Raw genomic sequence first — 22,581 nt, forward strand, 5'->3', positions numbered from 1 at the left:
TTCGATCCCTGGTCACAGAGCTGAGATCCCACAAGTCGCAGGACATGGCCCTAAACCAAAACAAAACAGAATAGATTGCCATGGACCCACTGTGGCAGGAGTCCCTGATGCTGGGTTCACTCTTCAGGGGGATGGGGTCAGGGAGCAGTGACACTGAGCTTCCTGGTTCACTTCATGATCAATGTGGGGAAAACGAAATGGACTGGGACAAAGACAAAAGAAGGAAGAGCAAGAGAGCCTTGTATGGGGCACCCGGATACCTTCAGAATGACAGCGCCGTGGGGCCAGGTGAAGGGGAACTAAAAACTTCTCTGCTTTGGGCGTGAACGTGAACTTCCATCTGCACACAAACGTGGCACACCTGACCGTTCCCTGGCAGTATAGCTTCTCTGACTGGTGCTAAAGTTCTGAGGATGCAGCTGAAAGAATCTACTGGTCCCCTTTCTGCCCAGCGGTTCACAATGGCAAGAGATTGGTTTGCAGTTTCAAGGCAGGAGAAACAACTGACTTTGATACCATCATACTGAGTCTAAGTCTTAGACCAACGAAGGGTGGACACGGACAGCAGAGTGACAAGCTACATCTACTTCTGGAACCATATGGAGTATATTTTTCTAAATATTACAGCTCCCCCTCTAACCTCATCCTCCAAGCTGACATGACTTCCTAAGGTATCATTCAAATCCCATGTCTCCTCTACTAAGAAGCCTTAAAGGGCTGTAAGGTCAAATCCACCCCAGGTTGGCATTTAAGGCCCACTCTGACCAACCCTAATCCATCCACCACAACCTCTTTTCATGTTATTCCCAGCACATCTCCCACGTCCCCTTCATCTTTTTGAATCTTACCCTCCCAAGTCTGGCTTACATATCACCCATTCTGAAAACCCTTCCCAGGTAGGGGCCGAGAGAGAAGAGGCTCTGAATTTGAGAAGCAATGGGATCTAAGTGGTATCTAAGGAGATGAATCCAGACCTCCTCGACAAAGCCGTCCTTGACCTGCAAACTCATCCCAATCGATACTGACCACCTTTTTCACCTGTGAACTGTAGCACTTATCATTGTTTTCTTCTCCAACACGTGCTTTACTAGATAGAATTTTTTAAATGTATTTATGTATTTGTTTTTGTTTGCACTGGGTCTTCATCGCTGCACATGGGCTTTCTCTAGTTGTGGCCAGTGGTGGCTTCTCTTTGTTGCAGAGCATGGACTCTAGGGCACGCAGACTTTGGGAGCTGTGGCATGTGGGCTCAGTAGTTGCAGCTCTTGGGCTCCAGAGTACGGCCCTCAGTAGCTGCCCCACGGCATATGGGATCCTCCCGGAACAGGACTCGAACCTTTGTCCCCTGCTTTGGCAGGCAGACAACCACTGGACCACCAGGGAAACCCTACTGAGATATAATTGACATATAACATTATTTACGTTTAATGTGTACAATATGATGATTTGATACTTCTGTGTATGTGTCTGTGTATGTTTGTATCGCAAAACAGTTACTGCGATATGGATAGTTAACAAATCCTTCACCTCACATAATTATCATTTTTGTTGTTATGATAAGAACATTTAAGATCTACTCTCAGCAACTTTCAAGTACACAAAAGAATATTGTTAACTATAGTTACTGTGCTGTACATTTGATTTCCAGAACTTATTCCTCTTATAACTGGAAGTTTGTACACTTTTGACAAACATCTTCCCATTTTCATCAACTCTGAGCCTCTGACAACGACCAATCTACTGTTTCTAAGAGTTTGGCTTTGTTAGATCCTACATATAAGTAAGCTCATACAGTATTTGTCTTTCTCTGCCTGACTTTGTTCACTTAGCATAATGCCCTGAAGTTTCATCCATCTCATCACAAATGGCAGGATCTCCTTCTTTTTTATGGCTGAATAATATTCTACCACATATATAACACTTTATGCGTTCATACATTGATGATGGGTATTGTTTTCCTATACTGGTAATTGTGAATGATGTGAACATTGGATTGCAGCTATCTCTATGAGATAGTGATTTCATTTCCTTTGGATAAGTACCCAGACATGGGATTACTAGATCATACGGTAGGTCTATTTTTAATTTTTTGGGCGTGGGGGGGAACTGCATATTATTCTCCATGGTATGTATCAGTTTATATTCCCACCCATTGCAGCACTGATCATTTGTACCTCTCCTCTTTGAGGTCTCCCTGAATGGAACCTTGGAGCAGAGAACTAATGTAAGGTAAAATGGGAACAGATTCTGGAAGGCTTTGAATGTCATACTGAGGAGCTGAAACTTACAGACCATTTTTAAGCAGGTAAATGATGAGATCAAGATGATGTTTTAAGAAAATCAACCTGGTACTGTGTAGAATTAATTAGAAACATAGTTTGGGCCCAGAAAAATTAGGAGAATATTTCAGTAATTCAGGATTGAGAAGATAAGAAGCCAAAGGCAATATCAAGTGCAATAAAGAAGAATGTGAGCAGCACTGTGAAGGGAGAATGAACAGGACTTGGCATCTAGTGGATGTGGAGGAAAGGAACAGGAGCTGTTAAGTATGAGCCAGGGCGTCAAGCCTCTGTGACTAGAAGAACAATACTGTTATCCTTTCATGTGTTCATTTGAAAAACATGTATTAAGCATATAGTGGGCACAGAGAAATACCTGTCTTTACAGATTTTTTTTTTTTTTTTTCTCCTGGCCACACAGCTTGGCTTGTGGGATCTTAGCTCTCTGACCAGGGATCAAACCCAGCCCCCTGGCAGTGAAAGCACCAAGACCTAACCACTGGACCGCCAGGGAATTCCAGAAATACCTGTCATTTAAAGCTCACAATCCAATGGGAGATAAATGTATAGCTATAACCAGGTTAAAATATAAAAATGCCTTAAGAAAAGTACAGACACCATTAGTAGCAGAGGGAAAGAACCATTGAGAGAAGTAAGGAGGAGGATTAGTTGCATTGCAGGAGTGACAGCAAAATAACATGTGCTCAATAAACAGAGGCACTCTGCGCTTTCCACACCATCCAAGAGTGAGACCCACATAAAGATCTTCTGCTTCATTACATTCTGATGGTTGGGTTTGGAAAGAGTTGCCAAATTTCAGCATTAAAAATACAAGACATGCAGAGTCTGCTGGGAAGAGGAGGGGCTGAGTTGGGCATCAGAGGAAAGAGGAATTTAGATATTGATGGATGTTGCTGCTGGAATCCAACAAGGAAGACTAGACACTGACTTCACAGAAACCTAAAGCAGGAGGCATCATCTCATACATTTGCCCACTTCTTTGCTTGTTATAGTTCCCAAAAGGGTTGACAAATGAAGGTGGGTGGAGAGAGGGAGAGGCAATGAAATACAGCACGTTCTTGAATAAGGGCTTGTCTTAGCAAGATTAAGTCAGGAAACCTCTTGGTACATCTTTATGGAGCCTCAACTTTCCTCCAGGCTCTGAAATGGTAAATTACTATTGACTCAGTTATTCAGGAGCTGAATTGAGAATCCAGTCTGTGAATTAACTGGGCCCTTTGCTTTTCCTTCTTTATTCTTCTATCTGCCTTTTGGGCAATTCATTACTTATTAGAATTTCCACCAGGGGGTGGGAGTAAAGACAATACTGAATCTTAAAAATTGGTTCCTGTTAGAGAACCTGGCTATTGTGGCGATTGATGGTATCAAAAATCAAGAAGTATAGCACTCATGTTTGTTGCGCTTTCTAGCTCAAACTACTGCGGTTTTAGTAACTTCATAGGAAAATGGCCTCAGAGTAGATCATTACTTTACCCAGTATTAGAGAGTGCCCTTAAACAAAATGGCAACTTCAGTCGCATTAACAGACTGCTGAAAAGGTATAGATGTTAATTGTTGCTTGGACACCGGGTGGGGCGGGGCCGATTTACTGCTACCGGTTTAGAACAGATTTTCATCCAGTCACGCCCTTCTCAAAGATGGCCGGCCCCACTTCCCTCCCTCAACCTGACGTTTGCGTTTGCTTCCTAAGAATTTGAGGTTAATCTAATCCTGTGTTGGTTACGTAGCCAAAGTCAAGATGTCAGTCACACCCCTTTATAATTTAAGGGGAGTGAAGCCATTTATTTTTTTCCTCCTTGGTGAAAATAATTACTCGCATCTGGCTCCTGTGTTTGGAGGCGTGGTTGCCAGGACTTAAAATGGCTCCTCTGTGGGATAGATTTAATAGGGAGTGAAGCTATGACGGCGAGGCGTTGCCCGGCCGCTGTTTGCTAGGCGTTCTGGCAAGCAGTTCCCTTTGCCCTTACTAGACATGGCGCTGGCCAGCGTGTTGGAGAGGCCGCTACCGGTGAACGGGCGCGGGTTTTTTGGACTCGGGGGTCGTGCGGATCTGCTGGACCTGGGTCCAGGCAGTCCCAGCGATGGGCTGAGCCTGGCCGCACCCAGCTGGGGTGTCCCAGAGGAGCCGAGAATTGAAATGCTTCATGGAACCACCACCCTGGCCTTCAAGGTGCAGACACAGCCGCCGCGCCGGGCTGAATCCCGCCCGCCCGCGCCCTTCCTGGCTTCCCAGCGAGTCCAGAACCCGCTGTGGCCGCGGCCGCGAAGCGCAGGCGGAGGCTCGGGCTTCTCGCCCCGACCCCGGCAGTTTCGCTGTCTCATTGTCCCGGCAGGCCTCGGTTCTTGCCCTGGCGGGAGCGGGGTGGCGGTGGGGCGGGGGGATAGTGGGGGTAAGTGGGAGAAGGATTTCGAGGCTGTTTGGATTGATTCCCAGGCGACCCCAGGCTGCTCCTGCCTCCTGTCCAGGAAGGAGGCGGCCGCAGCGACAGTGAACTCTGGCAGAGGGAAGGCTGTTGTGACCACCAAAGGTTTTGGAAACAGTGGCCCGGATAGGTCAGGGTAACTGAAACTTTATAGCTTGAGGAGGAGAGTTGGTGGGAGGCAGCATTCTAATAGGAGCCAGACAATTGGGATTCCTGGCCTAGCTTTGTAATAACTGGCTCTGTGATCTTGGGTAAGTCATTCGATCTCATTGAGCCTGTTTCCTCAACCAGCAAGTGAAGGTAATCTCACCTCAAGCTATTGATGTGAAGCTCCAGTGACATATAAGTGGGAAAGTATGTTGTGAAGTATAAAACAGCAGCGACAGAGATGTTCTGGGGTCGCATTGATGCATAAAGAAATGTCAAGGTGATGTTTTTGTGGTCTGATGTGGCCCCTGGCTTGTGTTTTCTCTAATCTTAACAGTTTCGCCATGGAGTCATTGTTGCAGCAGATTCCCGGGCCACAGCCGGTGCCTACATCGCCTCCCAGACAGTAAAGAAGGTGATAGAGATCAACCCCTACCTGCTGGGCACCATGGCTGGGGGTGCAGCGGATTGCAGCTTCTGGGAGCGGCTGTTGGCTCGGCAGTGTCGAATCTATGAGCTTCGAAACAAGGAACGCATCTCCGTAGCAGCTGCCTCCAAGCTGCTTGCCAACATGGTGTATCAGTATAAAGGCATGGGGCTGTCCATGGGCACCATGATCTGTGGCTGGGATAAGAGAGGCCCCGGTAAGTTAAGCTGTAACCATGTGATTCTTGGGCTGCCATTACAGAGAAACTGCATGAATAGATGAATGAAAGAGCATATGTCAGTGCTAAGGATGTGTTGATTAGTTCTGTCCTTCCTTCTCTTTGTTCAAGGAAGAGCTGTAGTGTAGGAAAGGGCACAGAGGTAGATTAGCTGTGTCATTGATCATCCATGTGACTTAGGGCAGGCTGTTTATTTTCTCAGCCTGTTGCATCGTCTTATATAGGTTCCATGAGGCAATACATGTCAAGTATGCAGTGTCTGGCACATAAACTGTTTTTCCTTCTAGTTTCTCCTGTAAAATGATAAGATGTGCAAAGAGGTGTATTTAAGAATTGGGTAATAGACATAGAAACTCTAATCAGTTCAATTTGATAGAAATAATGTGAGCTAGATATAAAGAAAATAAAAAATTAAATGTGAGCTACACATGTAACATGTAGTTTTACTTTTTTCTAATGGATATATTTTAAAAGTGAAAAGAAATGGGTGAAATTAATTTTAACAATTGTCTTAATCCATAATAACTAAAATATCATTTTGGGGTGTGTCATCCTCATTTCAAGGGCTCGGCAGCCACATATGGCTGGTGGCTACCATATTGGACAATGAAACCAAGTAGCAACTCAAAAGTCAGTCATTTCTCTTCCCTTTTTTTCTGTAGAAAGTCTGGCCTAGAAGGGGCCCTTTGGGCCTACCTCCTTTCCTTGCTTGATATAATCACCTCGGTCCTGTTGTCTCTGAAAAGAATTCCTTAATCTATTTTTCTTCTTAGTATATAAAATCCTTGCCAGGAAATTCAGACTTGTATCTGATAGCAGTTCTTCAGCCAATTTTGAATGTCCCTTTAGTCAAGCTGGTATACAGCTAGTCACATTCTGTGTAATTTTCCCCTTTGGTGCTTGAAAATAGTTAATCTTTCCTCCTGTTGTTTTTGCTTCATTCATTTACCTGCTTGCTTTTTTTTTTTTCTAATCTTGTGGCTTGTGGGATCTTAGTTCCCTGACCAGGGATTGAACCTGTGCCCTCTGCAGTGAAAGTGCAGAGGCCTAACCATTGGACTGCCAGGGAATTCCCTCATTTACCAAATGCCTAGTTTTTCTCTATTGATCAACTGTAGAATACCCACCACTTTTTCATTTGCTTTGGAGAATATTAGTTCACCCCTCAATAGAAGATGGATGAGGAGAGACTGAAAAGTGCCTGTGAGAGAGGAGCTGTTTGTTAATTTGGAAATTGAGACATTTCTCTTTGAAAAGTGTGAAAGAACAGTTCCATACCTCTTGTGCGGTCTAGGGAGGCGTTTTGGAAATGTTGTTTTGAACCTTTAGTTATTGGATTGGTCCCAGGTGGTGGAAAACAGTGTAAAAGAGTACAAAGACTGGCCAGCAAGGAAAACCCAGGAAGCCAGAGCTTAACCTCAATTGTACTGTCTCAGAGAAGCCTTCCTGACAAGTTGTCCCATTCAGGATGAGTCAGCCCCTGGCCTCAAGCAGACTGAGAAAGGATCCCAGATTACTTCATGCGAGGCTGAATGAGACGAATACCACTTTAAAGAGAACCAGTAAAATGCTGAAAGAATCTAAGAAGGTGGGAAGAATTGCTTCTTATGGGAGAAACTGGGGAGGCTTTCATAGGTAGGTCTCATTTTTCTGGATGTGAAAAAAGAAACCTAATGAACAAAAGAGAGGGAAGAAGCATGAGGTCTTGCGGGGAGTAACTGGAAGTCTAGTTTAATTGGAGCTAAAACTGTGTGAAGTGGAGTAGTGAGCCAGAGAGCCAGAAAGGGAAATTGGAACCAGATGGTGCATCAGCTTGGCAAGGTAGTGGCAGTGGGCCTGAGGAGGGGCTCCATGTTAGAACCATCGGAACCTGGAAGCAGATAAGGGCCGTACTTTTCAACCTGGCTTGTGTCGTGATCACCTGAAGAACTTAAGAATCTAGTCCGTGCTTGTTCCCCACCCAGACAAATTAAAAAAGAATACCTGCGTTAAGTCCTTGGCATCTTTTTAAAAATAACCTGGAGTTCCCTGGTGGTCCAGTGGTTAGGACTTGGCGTTTTCACTGCCAGGGGCCCAGGTTCAGTCCTGGGAGCTGCATGCCCTGGCCAAAAAAAAAAAAAAGACTTCCTTAGATGATGCTGATGCATAGTTAGTGTTGAGACCCACTGGAATAGGAAAAATATTAGTGATGCATTGACAGAATTTTAAAAACAGATGGAAGTGGATTGGTGGGGCAGAAGAGGGATGAGTTCGGTCCGTAAGGGAGAACCACTGGAAGTATTTGAGGACAGGAAATTTAAATATGAATTTGGTGACAAAGGCATCCAGCTGGAGAGGTCCAGGGGGCAGATGGAAGTGATAAAAATGTTATTAAATCTGTGTCTAACTTTCCATTGTGCTAGAGGTTGGCTGGGTTTTTCATAAAGGACCAAATGTAAGTAAATATTCTAGGTTTGAAGGCTCTGTAATCTTTGTCTCAACTACATAGCTTGGTTTTAGCATAAAAGCAGTCCTAGGCAATATATACACAAATGGTTGTGGATGTGTTCCCAACAAAACTATAAAAATAGGCAGTTGGGGGAATTCCCTCATGGTCCAGTGGTTAGGATTGTGCACTTTCACTGCTGAGAGGGCCTGGGTTTGGAGAGCTAAGATCTCGCAACCTGCACGATGTGGTCAGAAAAAAGAAAGAAAATAAATTTTTTTAAAATTAAAAAAAAAAGGCGATTGGCCTTTAGCACTGTCCAATAGAAATATAATGTGGGCCATACATGTAATCTTAAATGTTGCAGCCATGTTTTTAAAATTGAAAGAGAAAAGTAATTGTAATAATATATTTTATTTAACCTGGTAGATCCAAAAGACTATCACTCCAGCATGTGGTAGGTACTAGCTTCATTTCAAATGTTGAATTACTTGTGGCTAGTGGCTACCGTGTTGGACAGTGCAGGTTCTTTACAATATGACTTAGAATTCTAGGCTTTATTCTCTTACTGTGTGATAGAAGAGATAGCATACTTGTCCAGATAGTATTCCCAGATAGTCTGAACTCTTGAGGGTTAGGATTGTCTCAGCCATTATCTCCCACAGTGCCTGAAGTTGTGTGCTTGAAACTGAAGTCATTTGAATTATACTAGTTTTTTGGTTGCACAGAGAAGACAGACAAGGCAGTAACTGTCATGTGAGGTCAGATGGAGTGGAATGTGTAGAACCTGAATTCTTCATATTTAATTTTATTTCTTCACTTTTTTTTTTAAGTAATTTTATAGTAGTGCTATTTTCTTGAATTTCTGTTGGTCTCCCTGGGTTTCAAGAGGAAAGGAGAACTGTTGCCTTTAAAGATGAATTAGATGTCAGAAGAGGTGATCATTATTTTCTTACTAACCTCATCCCTCTTTCCAGGCCTCTACTACGTGGACAGTGAAGGAAACCGGATCTCGGGGGCCACCTTCTCTGTAGGCTCTGGCTCTGTATATGCTTATGGGGTCATGGATCGCGGTTACTCCTATGACCTGGAGGTGGAGGAGGCCTATGATCTGGCCCGTCGAGCCATCTACCAAGCCACCTACAGAGATGCCTACTCAGGAGGTTCAGTCAACCTCTACCATGTCAGGGAGGATGGCTGGATCCGGGTCTCCAGTGACAATGTCGCTGATCTACATGACAAGTATAGTGGATCTACCCGCTGAAGGAGGACGGATGTGGCTGCTTGCATTTCTTGGGGTGACTGTTGTTGGTCATATGGGTACAGTTCCCCATCCTCTAGTGGAGGGGTCCCCAATTGTATTGATCACATTTTTTAAAAATCTCTGGTGCATTGACCTCCATGTGTTACCAGCTGTTAATAAGCTACTGCAGAGGTAATTATTGGTTTTACTTTCTTGAATGTTAACATGACACTACTCGACCTCCGCCTATGTTGCATCTTTTCTCCACACTGTCCCTCCTCCAAGCACTTTACAGTCAAATGGGCTGGGACAGTGGGAGGGAAGGGACTGTAATTACAGGAAACAGCGGTGTGAAGACATTGTCTAGTGAATACATTAACATCCCCACTCATGAAGCTAATAACAAAGAAGGAGAGAGAGGCAGGGAGGAGGGAGAGACTTCTTGATTCCGTTTGCAAAGAGATGAAAAGTTGATGAGGTGGAAAGATGCACAGGGCTGTACCAGGCAGAGCTGCCGAGGAAAAAGCTCTTCCCCTGTGCTGGGGGAGGGGAGGCTGATGCCACATGCAGAGCAGAGAGGTGAGGAGGCTAAGCCAGTTGGGAAAGGAACAGGACAGAGAGGGAAAAGAGAGGACAGAGATGTGTGAAAGCATAGTGACCACCAGCCTGGTGATGCCTTTCCTTCCGGCCCTGCGGTGTGTGTTTATGGGAGACGGGGAAATGATCTTGGACTTCTAGCCTCCTGGGCAGGAAACAGCACAAAATCATTCCTGGATCCTGTGGGTGCAGAAGAGTCCCTGCTGAGAGCAGAGAGATGGCTGATTTGTCACCCCTAGCACTGAGGGGCTTCTCGGGCTATGGTGGCAGCAGATGGCAAGGCCTTCTGTTAAGGAGAAGACAGGAGAGATGCAGGAGGTTGATGGGAGAAACCTTTAAAGAATGAGGAGGGTGTAAACGCTGCTTTATATGAGTTGGCAAGAAGGAAGAAAGTGGTTGGTGAGGGTGACAGTGGAGTGTCCTTTTTTGAGGCCAAGGGGCTGGGAGGGGTCACTCAGAGATAAGCGAGCTATAAAGCCTGTTCTCCCCTGTACTGCAGCCACCTTCCCTTCTTGCACCTTCCCTCCCGTTCAGCCTCGCGCAGTCTCTGAAGTCTCCGTATTGATTGATGAGGGCTGTCGGCCAGGAACTGATCGAGGCTTGTTAATTGCATTTGTCAAATGCAGGGAAATTGGGAATTAGTGAGACCAGAGAAGGGAGTTTGGAAAACAAATGGCTCTCGTGCCTGAGGAGATTCATTTTGCTGAAAAGTGCCTCCGGAGCCCCTGGTGCCAGGAGCTGCCAGTGTGGAGCAGGACCTGCTCTACAGCCAGAGCAGGCAGGAGCCACACTGCAGCGCCCTCTGCGCCCAGACACAGCTGTCTTCCTCTCACGTAGGGCAGTGCTTTGCAGACCTTTCACAAAATTAGAACTCTTTTTAAAATGAATTCTTAGGAGAAAATCCCAGGCCCTGAACGAAATCAAGTCAGACTGAAGTAGAGTTGAAGGGTCCAGTGCCTCAACCACCGAGCTTTCCCCTCCAGCCACTTCCCACACCACGCACACATACTCCCTGGTACTTCTTGGTACCCTAGTGAAAATGAAAGTCACTCAGTCATGTCTGACTCCATGGACTGTCCATGGAATTCTCCAGGCCAGAATACTGGAGTGGGTAGCCTTTCCCTTCTCCAGGGGATCATTCCCAACCCAGGGATCGAACCCAGGTCTCCTGCATTTTGGGCAGATTCTTCACTAGCTGAGCCACAAGGGAAGCCCCTTGGTAACCTAAGGAGCATAATTTGAAAATACCTGCCCTGGAAAGTAACCTGGAAGGTGAAAAGAGTTGAAGATTGGAAATCTACCCTGACCCCAAAGACCATAAGACTCCCTGGGCTCTTAGCCCATGAAAGAAAATTGAGTCTGGAGAGAAAAGAGTCTTGAAGTAGGGCTGCCCTTGTCCTGTTGCTATCCCACACCTGGCTTGCAGTGGTCTCCTGTTCAATTTAACACATGTTCTGCACTGGCAGAGTCCTTCTGTTGAGGCAAGAAACATATCCTAGAGTCCTATATTCTAGCATATCCTTGTTTCTCTGCCTTCCTGGATTTTGGATAAAAGAAAAGACTGGAAGAGATCAGTTTGTGGTAGGTTTTCTGGAAAGAGCAGAGCAGAGGTAGAGGAAAGCTGCAAGTCTCTAGACCCAGTGACACTCATTCTATGATGGCAGTTTCTTGCTGCTGTGACTGGTAGGGACCTGGCTTTGCGGTGGTGTGAGTCTCTGCTTGCATGGGGATGGTGGATGATGCATAGCATTGGAGAGATGCTGTTGAGTGGAGTATACCAGTTCAGGGACTCCCATCAGATTCATTTCCCAGTGCAGTCCTCTTGACAAAGGATGATGGAAAAGAAATTGCCTTAAATAGCGGGAAGATTAATTTCTCTCGGCAGTTCCCAGGCGTCCAAGGGCCAGGGCTTTTTAAGTGATGTCTGACAATTTCTCCTCCTTCCATAGATAACTCAGTAACACCAAAATCTGACTCCTCAGGGTAGGTGATGGGACTAATCTGATTAAATAGGGAGCAAAACACTCTTAGAAGCCCCAGCTTTCTCTTGCTGGCAGGGAATGCTGTGGGGTTGAAGACAGATGTGGCTTATAGCATCACCATACCAGGCAAGGGAGGGCTGCAGGGAGCAGCAGTGCCCTGTCGGGTGAGTAGCATGTTCAAGAGGGACGGTGAGCAGGTAAGCGAGGATGTGGCAGGGCGGGAGGAAGGGTGTAGTTAAAGCAAATCAGGGACTGAAGCATAATAGTTCCCTCTTTAGGCAAAACCAGAAGGTCAGCGTCTCTTGATAGCCTCCTCAGCTAGCAAATGAGAAAACTGTCAAAGTCATTTGGGGATTGAAAAGTTACATCCTTTGAGGGGAAATAAAACAACTGATTAATTCTGGTCCACGAGTTCTACGTGGTCTGTCAGGGGAGAGAAGCACGAGGTGGGATGGAAGGGTCAGGTGAGAAAAGGGAGGGAAGCTGGGGGAGCAAGGAGGATGGTGGGGTCAGTGGCAGTTTACATGCATGTATCTAATTTGGTGAGTACAGTTAGGTATTTCATTCTTGCTGTTTTTAATTGTTTTGTTAAGAGCCCCTCCCACCAGGGTTCTAACAGATTAGATGCTTGGAAACTGACCAGTAGCAGTGACCTCAAGATAGGATTAAGAGCTTTATGATTTAAAACATACGTATATTGCAACTAAGCATCTCTGCTGTTTGGGGGATTTTTTTGTTTTTTAAATTCTAGTTTCCCTTTAGGAAATCAGATCATATTGGGAAAGCTTTAATTATAGCAGGCAAGATGAGAGAGCAAACCTTCGTCAGAACTGCCCTGATGAGCAGCTGCTGGCACCTCCTGCCTGACCGAGGCCACCCCCCACCCTCCAGCAGCTGACTGTCCACATCTCTGCAGTGCACCCCAGGCCTGGCCTCAGAGCCAAGTTCTGGCTTCTCGGGGCTATGCCCCACTGAAGCATTTCAATAAAAACCATTTCTGAAATGTCCCATTCGCAGTTGTTAATGGGTCAGGCAGAAGAAATTCTACCCACGTCAGCTTCTTGGGTTTATTTAACCCAACTTGTTTCTCCCTGAAGCTCTGCCTCTGAGTTAGGCGCCAAGCCTGACTTGGTGCTTAACCCTTTATAATCCAGACTTAGCTGTCATCAACCATGAAGATCCAAACCAGTTTATTTAGAAGGAAATAAGGCAATGTAGGCTCAACCCTTTCTGATGCCTCCGCTCCGCCCCCCTAACCCCATTCTCTCAGGATGCCCCTTCTTTCTGTCGTTCCTTTGTTTGATTTCATGTTTTCTCTCTGCTCTCACTTTATAAAAATTCCCTTCTTCGCAGAATTTAAATAAAAACTAATCCATCAATAAACCAAGTGCTGCTGATGGACTTTAATATAACAAGAAAAGGTTATCGCTAGCTTCAGGGTACCCAAAAAGCTGGTATTACAGAGGGAAGCACAGATGGAATGTGAGAGAGGGAGCTAGAAAAAAACTAGACAAATGAGAGACAGAAGCAGAAAAGCGTCTCCTGGACAGCAAGAGGGAGATTGAGCAAAGAGGAGAGGGAGACGGGGACGTGGCAGAGAAGACGGATGGAGACACTGATGGGCAGAGCCAAACTGTGAATGGGGGGGTCAGGGAGTGGGAAGGGAGCCTCAGAAGGACAGTGATAGAGAGTGGGCAGAGAAACAGGGAAGAAGGAAGCGGCGAGAAGCTAATGCACAGTGAAACATGTCCCCCCGGAGACAGATAATTTCTCCAGCCATACATAATGAACACGTGCCTCTGTGCTGCCCCTGTACTGTCAGAGTCACTTACATTCTGCAAGGATCTCTGTGTCTACACTGCTTGTGCAAGGTTGGCAAGAAGGTTGGCGCTCTCTCAGAACCACCTTCTCAAGCCGGCCAGGTAGATGGGAAAGGAGAAATGTCTCTCATGAAAAGCAGCAGCATAAGTGAGGCAGGGTCACAGATTCAGTACCTTTTTTGCCCCACTACCTTTTTAACATTTTATTTTTAGGCTCACAAAGAGGTCCTCTCTCCCCTCACCTTCCTACACCCTGGCCACTCACCTCGCAACATACATGCCCACAGGTCAGGACAAAGGCTATTCAATGGCAAGGAGGAAGAAACACAAGCTCCCAGGAAGACAGGAATAGCAGGCACTTCCAGTAAGAAGGAAATAAGCAGGTCCACATGGGAATTTGTGTAGCCCACAAGGGACCAAACTCAAAGGGGTATTTTTATACCTACTGCAGTTGTTTTCCCAGCCTAGCCTCAGCCACCGCTCTCCCAGGGACATCAGACATGCTTAGCCTTCCCATGCATACAGTTCCACAGAACACATTGACCCTTTATTCTTAGCAGCTCATCTGGAGTGGTGGTGTGTGTTGTTGTCTGATTAGAGGGAATCCACTGAGCACCAGAGTTCTGTGGGAGAGCTCATAATCACCTTGTTTCCCTTGAGTCTTGAGGCTGCCCTCCCAGGTTCATCTTCAGAAAAGAGAGCAGTGGAGCATTTTAAACCAGAACAACAGGTTAAACACAGTCCCTCATCTCTAAGTAGTACCTCGCAAAGAGGGAAAAGTCACAGAAAGGTGGATCACCCTTGAGTCAGTAGAACCCACCTGCGATCCTCAGCTACCTTGGCTACATCCAAGAGCATCTAAGTAAGGTCTCATATTGTTTGATGGTATCTGTCTTCCTTTTCAGTTAAGCATTTACTCTACTACACGTTTTGTTTATTCCCCTATGGCTGGCATGGTGCAGGCTACTTAGTAGAGATAATATAATGTATTTTTAATGAATATATGCATAAATGAAGGATTTCACTATGGTATCTTAATGTCAGTGATTCTTATCCCTTCTCAGCACTGTGACTCCCTATTATTGCTCCTCTGAAACATACTATGAAATGTTATTAATTTTTAAATGAAGACAACTTAAAATTACTTGCTTTATGAATCTTTAAAAGATGATATGCCACCCCCTGCTTGTAGATGACCACAACTGGTACCATCAGTTCAGTTAGGTCGCTCAGTCGTGTCCGACTCTTTGAGACCCCGTGGACTGCAGCACGCCAGGCTTCCCTGTCCTTCACCATCTCCTGGAGCTTGCTCAAACTTGTGTCCACTGAGTCAGTGACACCATCCAGCCATCTCTTGGATACCATAGAAAGCAGTTTTAAAAAGCATTCCGGCCCATCCCCACCTTGCCTGGCTCCTGCAGTCCTGCTATCTTTCTCTTCAAACTGCAGGATTAGTTGCACAAAGAATATGATCAGCCTCTGAAGAATTGAGCTGCGGGTATAGCTCTGTACATTATCTCCCTTAGTGTATTTTGTTTTATTCTGTTTTTCTCTTCAATCCATGGACAGAGGCTTAGCCAATATCCAAGTCTGGTTCCTGGGTGTCAGGCACCTGAGTGACTTGCTCTTTATAGGGAAAAGACTCCTGGTGAAAGAGAGGAAGTTGTATCACCAAGCCCCACACCCAAAAATGGAGACAAGTCACCTTTCTTTGGGTTTTGGTTTCCTTCAAAATCTAGCATTGTGCCACTTGCTTTTCTTCCACTGCTTAAACAGAATGCTTTGACATCCTAGGTGGTGTTTATTAACTTGTGCTTTGGAATCTTCTGAAGCGTTATAATGGAGTCCTAAAATAAATCATAGAATCCCAGAGTCCTTGAGACTGTAACCTTGTTTTGAGAAAGGGTTGAATCTAAATGTTGTTGTTCAGTCACTAAGTCGTGTCCAGCTTTTTGTGACCCCATGGACTGTAGCACGCCAGGTTTCCCTGTCCATCACCAACTCCCGGAGCTTGCTTAAACTCATGTCCATTTAGTCGGTGATGTCATCCAACCATCTCATCCTCTGTCGTCCCCTTCTCCTTATGCCCCCAATCTTTGCCAGCATCAGGGCCTTTTCCAGTGAGTCAGCTCTTTGCATTAGGTGGCCAAAGTATTGGAACTTCAGCTTCAGCATCAGTCCTTCCAATGAATATTCAGGGTTGATTTCCTTTAAGATTGACTGGTTTGATCTCCTTGCTAAAGCAAAAAAAAAAAAAAATATTGATTTCTAAAAAGTTTTGAAATACTTGAAAACTTCAGAAAAGTTTAAAAAATAGTACAATGAATGCCTACTTATCCTTCACATATGTTCACTAATGTTATTCTTCCATATTTGCTTTATATATATACATCCATTTACTTATTTTTTTCCATTTACTTATTTACTGAATCATTTGAAAGTACAGAGATCATGATATTTTACCCCTAAATATGTCTCCTAAGAGCTAAAATATTCCCTTACAAAAATACAAAACTACAATACTGTTATCACACCAAGAAATTTAAATGATCATATTAATCTAATATCCTGTCTGTATTCAAATTCACCAACTGTCCCAGTAATGTCCATTATACCTTTTTTTTCCTGATCCAGAATTTAATCAAGGCTCACGCATCACATTTAATTGTCATGTCTTTTCAGTTGCCTTTAATTTAGAATAGGTCATCATATTTGTGTGTGTCTCTTATGACATTTATACTTTGAAGAGCACAGACCATCATATGTCTTGTGCAATCTGGATTTCTCTGATTCTTTCCTCATAATTAGATTCAGGTTAAACATTTTTAGCAAGAATATTGCCTAGGTGATATCGTATACTTCCCACTGCACTGCTGCTGAAGGGACATGATGCCAGTTTGTTACATTACTGATGATGCTGAAGTGTGCCTGCTAGTTTTCTCCTTTATGAAAGTATATTTGCCCTTTGTAATTAACTATGAGTAAATGAACAGTAATTAGAATGGTTATTTGAAATCATGGGAATATCCTATTCTCCCACAGTCTTGAACCCACTGGTTTTAGCATCCACTGATGATCCTTCCTGAATCACTTTTTGCATTGGCAGTTGCAAATGTTGGTTTTTCACATTCTGTCCTTTCTTCTATTTAAATTAGCTGACTTTGATCCTTCTTTTCCTCTTCCTCCTTTTACTTTGCACTTCTCAATCTTTAATTTGTTACGTTATGAATTTTAATTTTTTTGTATTTTTTCTTTTTTTATTTTTACATATTCTATGTGAAGAACTGACTCATTAGAAAGACCCTGATGCTGGGGAAGATTGAAGGCAGGAGAAGGGGAAAACGGGATAAAATGGTTGGAAGGCATCACCAACTCGATGGACACGAGTCTGAGCAAGCTCCAGGAGATGGTGAAGGACAGGGAAGCCTGGCGTGCTGCAGTCCAGGGGGTTGCAAAGAGTGGACAGGACTGAGCAGCTGAACTGACTGAAAGGAAGACATCCCAGCTGTTTATACTATTTATTTTGCATTTAACAATTCACCAGATCCCTCACTTTTTTCTTTGAAAACCTGATTGACTTTCACTCCTGCTGCAGCATAACTCCTTTCTTCACTCTTCCTCGAGTGCTCTGTCCTCCTGCTTGTCTTCCTGCTCTCTTCCTTTGCATTATCTTCCACCTTTCCGTAACCTCTCATTTCTCCAAATCTCGACACCATCAGACTCTTCCCTCTCCAGTGTCTCTGAGGACACAGTCCCAGCTGACTCTTGGATTTCCTTCTACTTCTGTTCTAAAACGCTCTCCGTGTGCTAATGAATAACTGTCAGAAACAGCTTCCTGGCCTCGTGCCAGGAGAAGCTAGATTTCACTGTATGGAGGGGCCCCTTTGGGATCTCACTAAACAGAAACAGCTTAAAATACTAAAGAGATCTGCTTGATTCAAAGCTAAATAAGTAGCTTTTCCTCAATCGACAAGTCATCTGTGAAGTTTAACATTTGCAATCTCAAATGCTTTAGAATTTTAAATTGTAATTAGATGAAAACAGTGCATTTTCTCCCTATTCTTATTACCTAAGAGCACAAAAATGGTTTACGTGAACTTTCTACTAGAGATTCCCCTGTGACCATAGTGGGGAAAAAATGAAAGAAAGAAACTTAAAAAGAAATGACTGGACTTCCTTGGAGGTCCAGTGGTTAAGACTCTGCTTCCACTGCAGAAGGCAAGGTTCAATCCCTGCTCAGGGAACGAAGATCCCGCATGCTGTATGGTATGGGCAAAAAAGAGAAAATGGTTTTTCCATCTTAACTCTGATCTTTGTAGAAATACACTCATAATTAAAGATATATCACAAAGGCTGTTGTATGGGGGTTATGAACGTTCTATTGATAATCAGAAGGAAGACGGATTTCTCTTTCGTGGACTCAGAACGAGAGCAAAAGAGGATAACATAGCAAAGCAGAGTGGACTGCAATTTAGTCAGAGATGAATGAATGACTAAGAACGCAGGCCCTGGAGTCAGAAGACCTGGAATCAAGTTCTGATTCCACCGTTTAATGAGCTCAGTAACCCTGAGGTATATAACAGCTTCCCTCTCTGAGTCTCAGTTTTCTCATTAGTAAAAGAAGCAGCATATTAGTACTTATCTCACAGACTGGATTAAACGAAGTAGAGTGACTGGCACCTAGTAAACCCTCAGTGTTGACTATGATAATTGTTGTTAACAATTCTGTTTTCCCTTTATCCTAACATTTTGGAAAATGATCACCTGAACAACTTGAGGTTATGAGATGTTCTAGTATATTCCTATCAAATGTTTTCCCAGTGATTTGCTGGCTGGCAGGAAATAATTAATGGAAAACATGGGAAAGGAAACACAGAAAGTCTGTAACCCTTAAGAATATAAACAAATGCAACCTCATTTTCATATAATAGGCACAGTTGTTGTCTGGGGTGCTGTATAAGCCAGAGTGCTGCTAGGGTGAAAAACACTTGGAGGCAATGGGCCTTTCCGCTGAGAAGCAAATCGTATCAAGAACATCCTGGACTTTGAGAACCAACAGTGAATGGAGGAGGCATTTCAGCACTGGGAGGCTGAACAAGACAGCTGACTTGGGGGTCCAGGTCAGTCATCTATTAAGCTATGAGACCTTGTAGTACTCTCTCTGATCCTCTGTTTCCTATAACATGGGGATGCCAATAACCTGCCTGTTCACTGCTGATACACTCATGTTATCTAATTTCATTTATTTCATCTCCCATATTCAGTTTTCCCCAACTATCCCGATAGTGTCCATTATAGTTTTTTTTCCTGACCCAGATTCAACCAAGGATCACATTTTGCATTTTGTTGTTGTTCAGTCACTAAGCCCTGTGTGACTCTTTGCAACCCCATGGACTGCAGTACACCAGCAGGCTTCCCTGTCCTTCGCTATCTCCTGGATATGTCTCTCTATTGTCCTTTAATTTAGAACAGTCCCTTCACCTTTGTGTGTGACTTCATTACATTGATATTTTAGAAGCGTTCAGGCCACTTGTCTTGTGGAATGTTGTGAGGATGAAATCAGATAACAATATTTTTTAAACCTGTACTGTTGAGCCAGTGAGGCATAAGAACTTGGGCTATGGAGCTAGATTTTCTAAATTCATGTTCCAGGTCTATCCCTTACTAGCTGTATGCTGCTGCTAAGTCACTTCAGTTGTGTCTGACTCTGTGCGACCCCATAGACGGCAGCCCACCAGGCTCCTCCGTCCCTGGGATTCTCCAGGCAAGAACACTGAAGTGGGTTGCCATTTCCTTCTTCAATGCATGCAAGTGAAAAGTGAAAGTGAAGTCGCTCAGTGGTGTCCTACTCTTAGCGATCCCATGCACTTCAGCCTACCAGGCTCCTCCATTCAGGGGATTTTCCAGGCAAGAGTATTGGAGTGGGCTGCCATTGCCTTCTCCAACTAGCTGTATAGCCTTAGTCAAATTATTATACCTCTCAGTGCCTTAGTCTCATCCACTGATATAAAATGAGGATAATGAGTACCTCCCCATAACTATGGAGATTAAATAAGTAAACACATGTAAAGTGTTCATAACAATCCCTGCACAGTAAGTGCTCACTGAACTGTTCCTAAAGAAGGCAAATTCTTGTTGTGGGATCTGAGTTTCAAGATCTGTGTTTAGCTAGGGAAAAAATTCACTCAATTATAAATGATTTTTTTTTTTTTTTTGGTGCTTACTAAATGTCTATAATTATACCAGCTGCTGGAGTAAAAAAAAAAAAATTTAAATCTCCTGAATGGAAAAAAGTTTAAGAGATGATCCTCAGTTTCCTAGTGTGAAATTACTAAAATATGGGAAACAATCAAGGTAGGGTTAAGTGCTGCTAACCTAAGTAAACATGAAGATCATGCTGACAGAAGAGAGAAGGAAGTGGTCTATGTTGACTCAAACAGCTGAAGAATGGATAAAAACTGACTAGTCTTGTTGCAGCAGGGAAGCCAATTCTGACTCCATGTTGGAAACTATTTCTTTGACTTGCTTTTATTATTATAATAATACTCAGTGGTTTGTCTGGAGGATCCTGCCCCTCTGCTTGACTGCCTGAGCCTTTGTTCAGCTCAGGGAGAGATAGTTTGTCCCTGCCCACCTGTGAATAGAAGAGATTAACTCACCCCTTCTGAAGGCTGGACATTCCCTTGGAGATGTTTTGCAAGACTGAAGACCCTTTCACTTTACTTCCCCATTGCATCTCCCTTTCTATTCTGCCTTTGGACTTTAGTTCCTCATTGCTGCTCTCTGATCTATAAAACAACCTGGCATCCAGCCCCCAATAAGATGGTTATTTTGAGGTCCTAGCCTACCATCAGTTCTGAATATTCATTGGAAAGACTGATGATGAAGCTGAAGCTCCAATACTTTGGCCACCTGATGCAAAGAACTGACTCACTGGAAAAAACCCTGATCCTGGGAAAGACTGAAGGCTAGAGGAGAAGGGGACAACAGAGCATGAGATGGCTGGATGACTTCGACTCAATGGACATGAGCTTGAGCAAGCTCTGGGAGTTGGTGATGGACAGGGAAGCCTGGTGTGCTGCAGTCCATGGGGTCACAAAGAGTCGGACACGACTGAGCAACTGAACCGAGCGTGCCGCCATCTTGGTCTGCCGGCTCCCCAATTAGAGTATCTTCCTTGCCTCAACACCTCCTCTCTCAGATTCATTGGCATATCCTGCCGCGCGCAGAGTGAGCTTGGATTGGGTAACAGTCTGAGAAGAGACAGGCATTATTACTCCAGGCAGATGAGACCGCGTGAGCAAAGGAATATTCAGTTCAGTTCAGTTCAGTTCAGTTCAGTCGCTCAGTCGTGTCCGACTCTCTGCGACCCCATGAATCACAGCACGCCAGGCCTCCCTGTCCATCACCAACTCCCGGAGTTCACTCAAACTCATGTCCACAGAGTCGGTGATGCCATCCAGCCATCTCATTCTCCGTCGTCCCCTTCTCCTCCCGCCCCCAACCTTTCCCAGCATCAGAGTCTTTTCCAGTGAGTCAACTCGTCGCATGAGGTGGCCAAAGTATTGGAGTTTCAGCTTTAGCATCAGTCCCTCCAATGAACATCCAGGATTGATCTCCTTTAGAATGGACTGGTTGGATCTCCTTGCAGAATAAGGGACTCTCAAGAGTCTTCTCCAACACCACAGTTCAAAAGCATCGATTCTTCGGCGATCAGCTTTCTTCACAGTCCAACTCTCACATCCATACATGACCACGGGAAAAACCATTGCCTTGACTAGACGGACCTTGGTTGGCAAAGTAATGTCTCTGCTTTTTAATATACTATCAAGGTTGGTCATAACTTTCCTTCCAAGGAGCAAGCGTCTTTTAATTTCATGGCTGCAATCAGCATCTGCAGTGATTTTGGAGCCCAAAAAAACAAAGTCTGACACTGTTTCCACTGTTTCTCCATCTATTTCCCATGAAGTGATGGGACCAGATGCCATGATCTTTGTTTTCTGAATGTTGAGCTTCAAGCCAACCTTTTCACTCTCCTCTTTCACTTTCATCAAGAGGCCTTTGAGTTCCTCTTCACTTTCTGCCATAAGGGTGGTGTCATCTGCATATCTGAGGTTATTGATATTTCTCCCGGCAATCTTGATTCCAGCTTGTGCTTCTTCCAGCCCAGCGTTCCTCATGATGTACTCTGCATATAAGTTAAATAAGCAAGGTGACAATATACAGCCTTGACGTACACCTTTTCCTATTTGGAACCAGTCGGTTGTTCCATGTCCAGTTCTGACTGTTGCTTCCTGACCTGCATACAGGTTTCTCAAGAGGCAGGTCAGGTGGTCTGGGATTCCCATCTCTTTCAAGTGAAAACGGAAGAGCAGTGGGAAATAAGAACAAACAGGGCCTTAGGACCTGCAGGTTATGAGTGGTTTATAATGCAGGTATAAGCAACCAGGTCTTCATGCAGGAGGTAAAGGGGGACCATTTTAGGTTCTTGAGAATACAGTGTTAACCACATAGAGAAAACATTGGGGGAGAAGATTGAGCAAAACCACGCCAGAAGTGTAAGGCTACTTTGCCTTTCACCTGAAGGAGGCCACATACGTGTGTGAAGGTTCATTTAAAGGTGGAAGGGTTAACAACAGACGTGACCCAGAGTTCCACCTGGAAATCACGAACTCGCTCCACACACCGGCCGCCTGATGCTTAATCCCAATCTAGAATTTTACTGACTAGTTAACCGAATTTAGCAAATTGTCAGAGAAGGTGCTCGCTTCCTGGATTGGTATTTATGCTGGTGACAAGAGACAGGGTTCACTGATGGAAAAACATGGGAAAGGGAGAGAGGAGGCTGAAAAGTGAAACGAAGGCGAGAGAGGTGGGGAAGGTGCCAACCCGGTCGCCCGGGTCGGAGCGGAAGGTGGCCAGGGTCGGGGGTCGAGCGGCCCTCAGGGGCCCCCTGGGGCCCGCGCCTCGGGCGCTGCG

At 44.7% G+C, this 22,581-nt stretch overlaps 1 protein-coding gene across 1 annotated transcript; it reads left to right on the forward strand.

The window, feature by feature from the left end:
* Positions 1-4,248: 4,248 nt before the first annotated feature.
* PSMB5 (proteasome 20S subunit beta 5) lies at positions 4,249-9,447 on the forward strand. Its single transcript, XM_055435549.2, has 3 exons — positions 4,249-4,470; positions 5,208-5,514; positions 8,938-9,447. Exons 1-3 carry the CDS (start codon positions 4,273-4,275, stop codon positions 9,222-9,224), a joined length of 792 nt encoding a protein of 263 aa, XP_055291524.1. The 5' UTR covers positions 4,249-4,272; the 3' UTR covers positions 9,225-9,447.
* Positions 9,448-22,581: the final 13,134 nt, after the last annotated feature.

This window comes from Moschus berezovskii, chromosome 9, assembly GCF_049115385.1.
Source record: "Moschus berezovskii isolate FMDL1 chromosome 9, NW_MosBer_1.0, whole genome shotgun sequence".
NCBI classification, from domain to species: domain Eukaryota; kingdom Metazoa; phylum Chordata; class Mammalia; order Artiodactyla; family Moschidae; genus Moschus; species Moschus berezovskii.

Excerpts from the sequence above, each read along its gene's own strand:
- PSMB5 (XM_055435549.2), top strand. The coding sequence starts at position 4,273 with ATGGCGCTGGCCAGCGTGTTGGAGAGGCCGCTACCGGTGAACGGGCGC. Across the intron at positions 4,471-5,207 it reads CCACCACCCTGGCCTTCAAG|TTTCGCCATGGAGTCATTGT; the intron begins GTGCAGACACAG and ends TAATCTTAACAG. Across the intron at positions 5,515-8,937 it reads CTGGGATAAGAGAGGCCCCG|GCCTCTACTACGTGGACAGT; the intron begins GTAAGTTAAGCT and ends CCCTCTTTCCAG.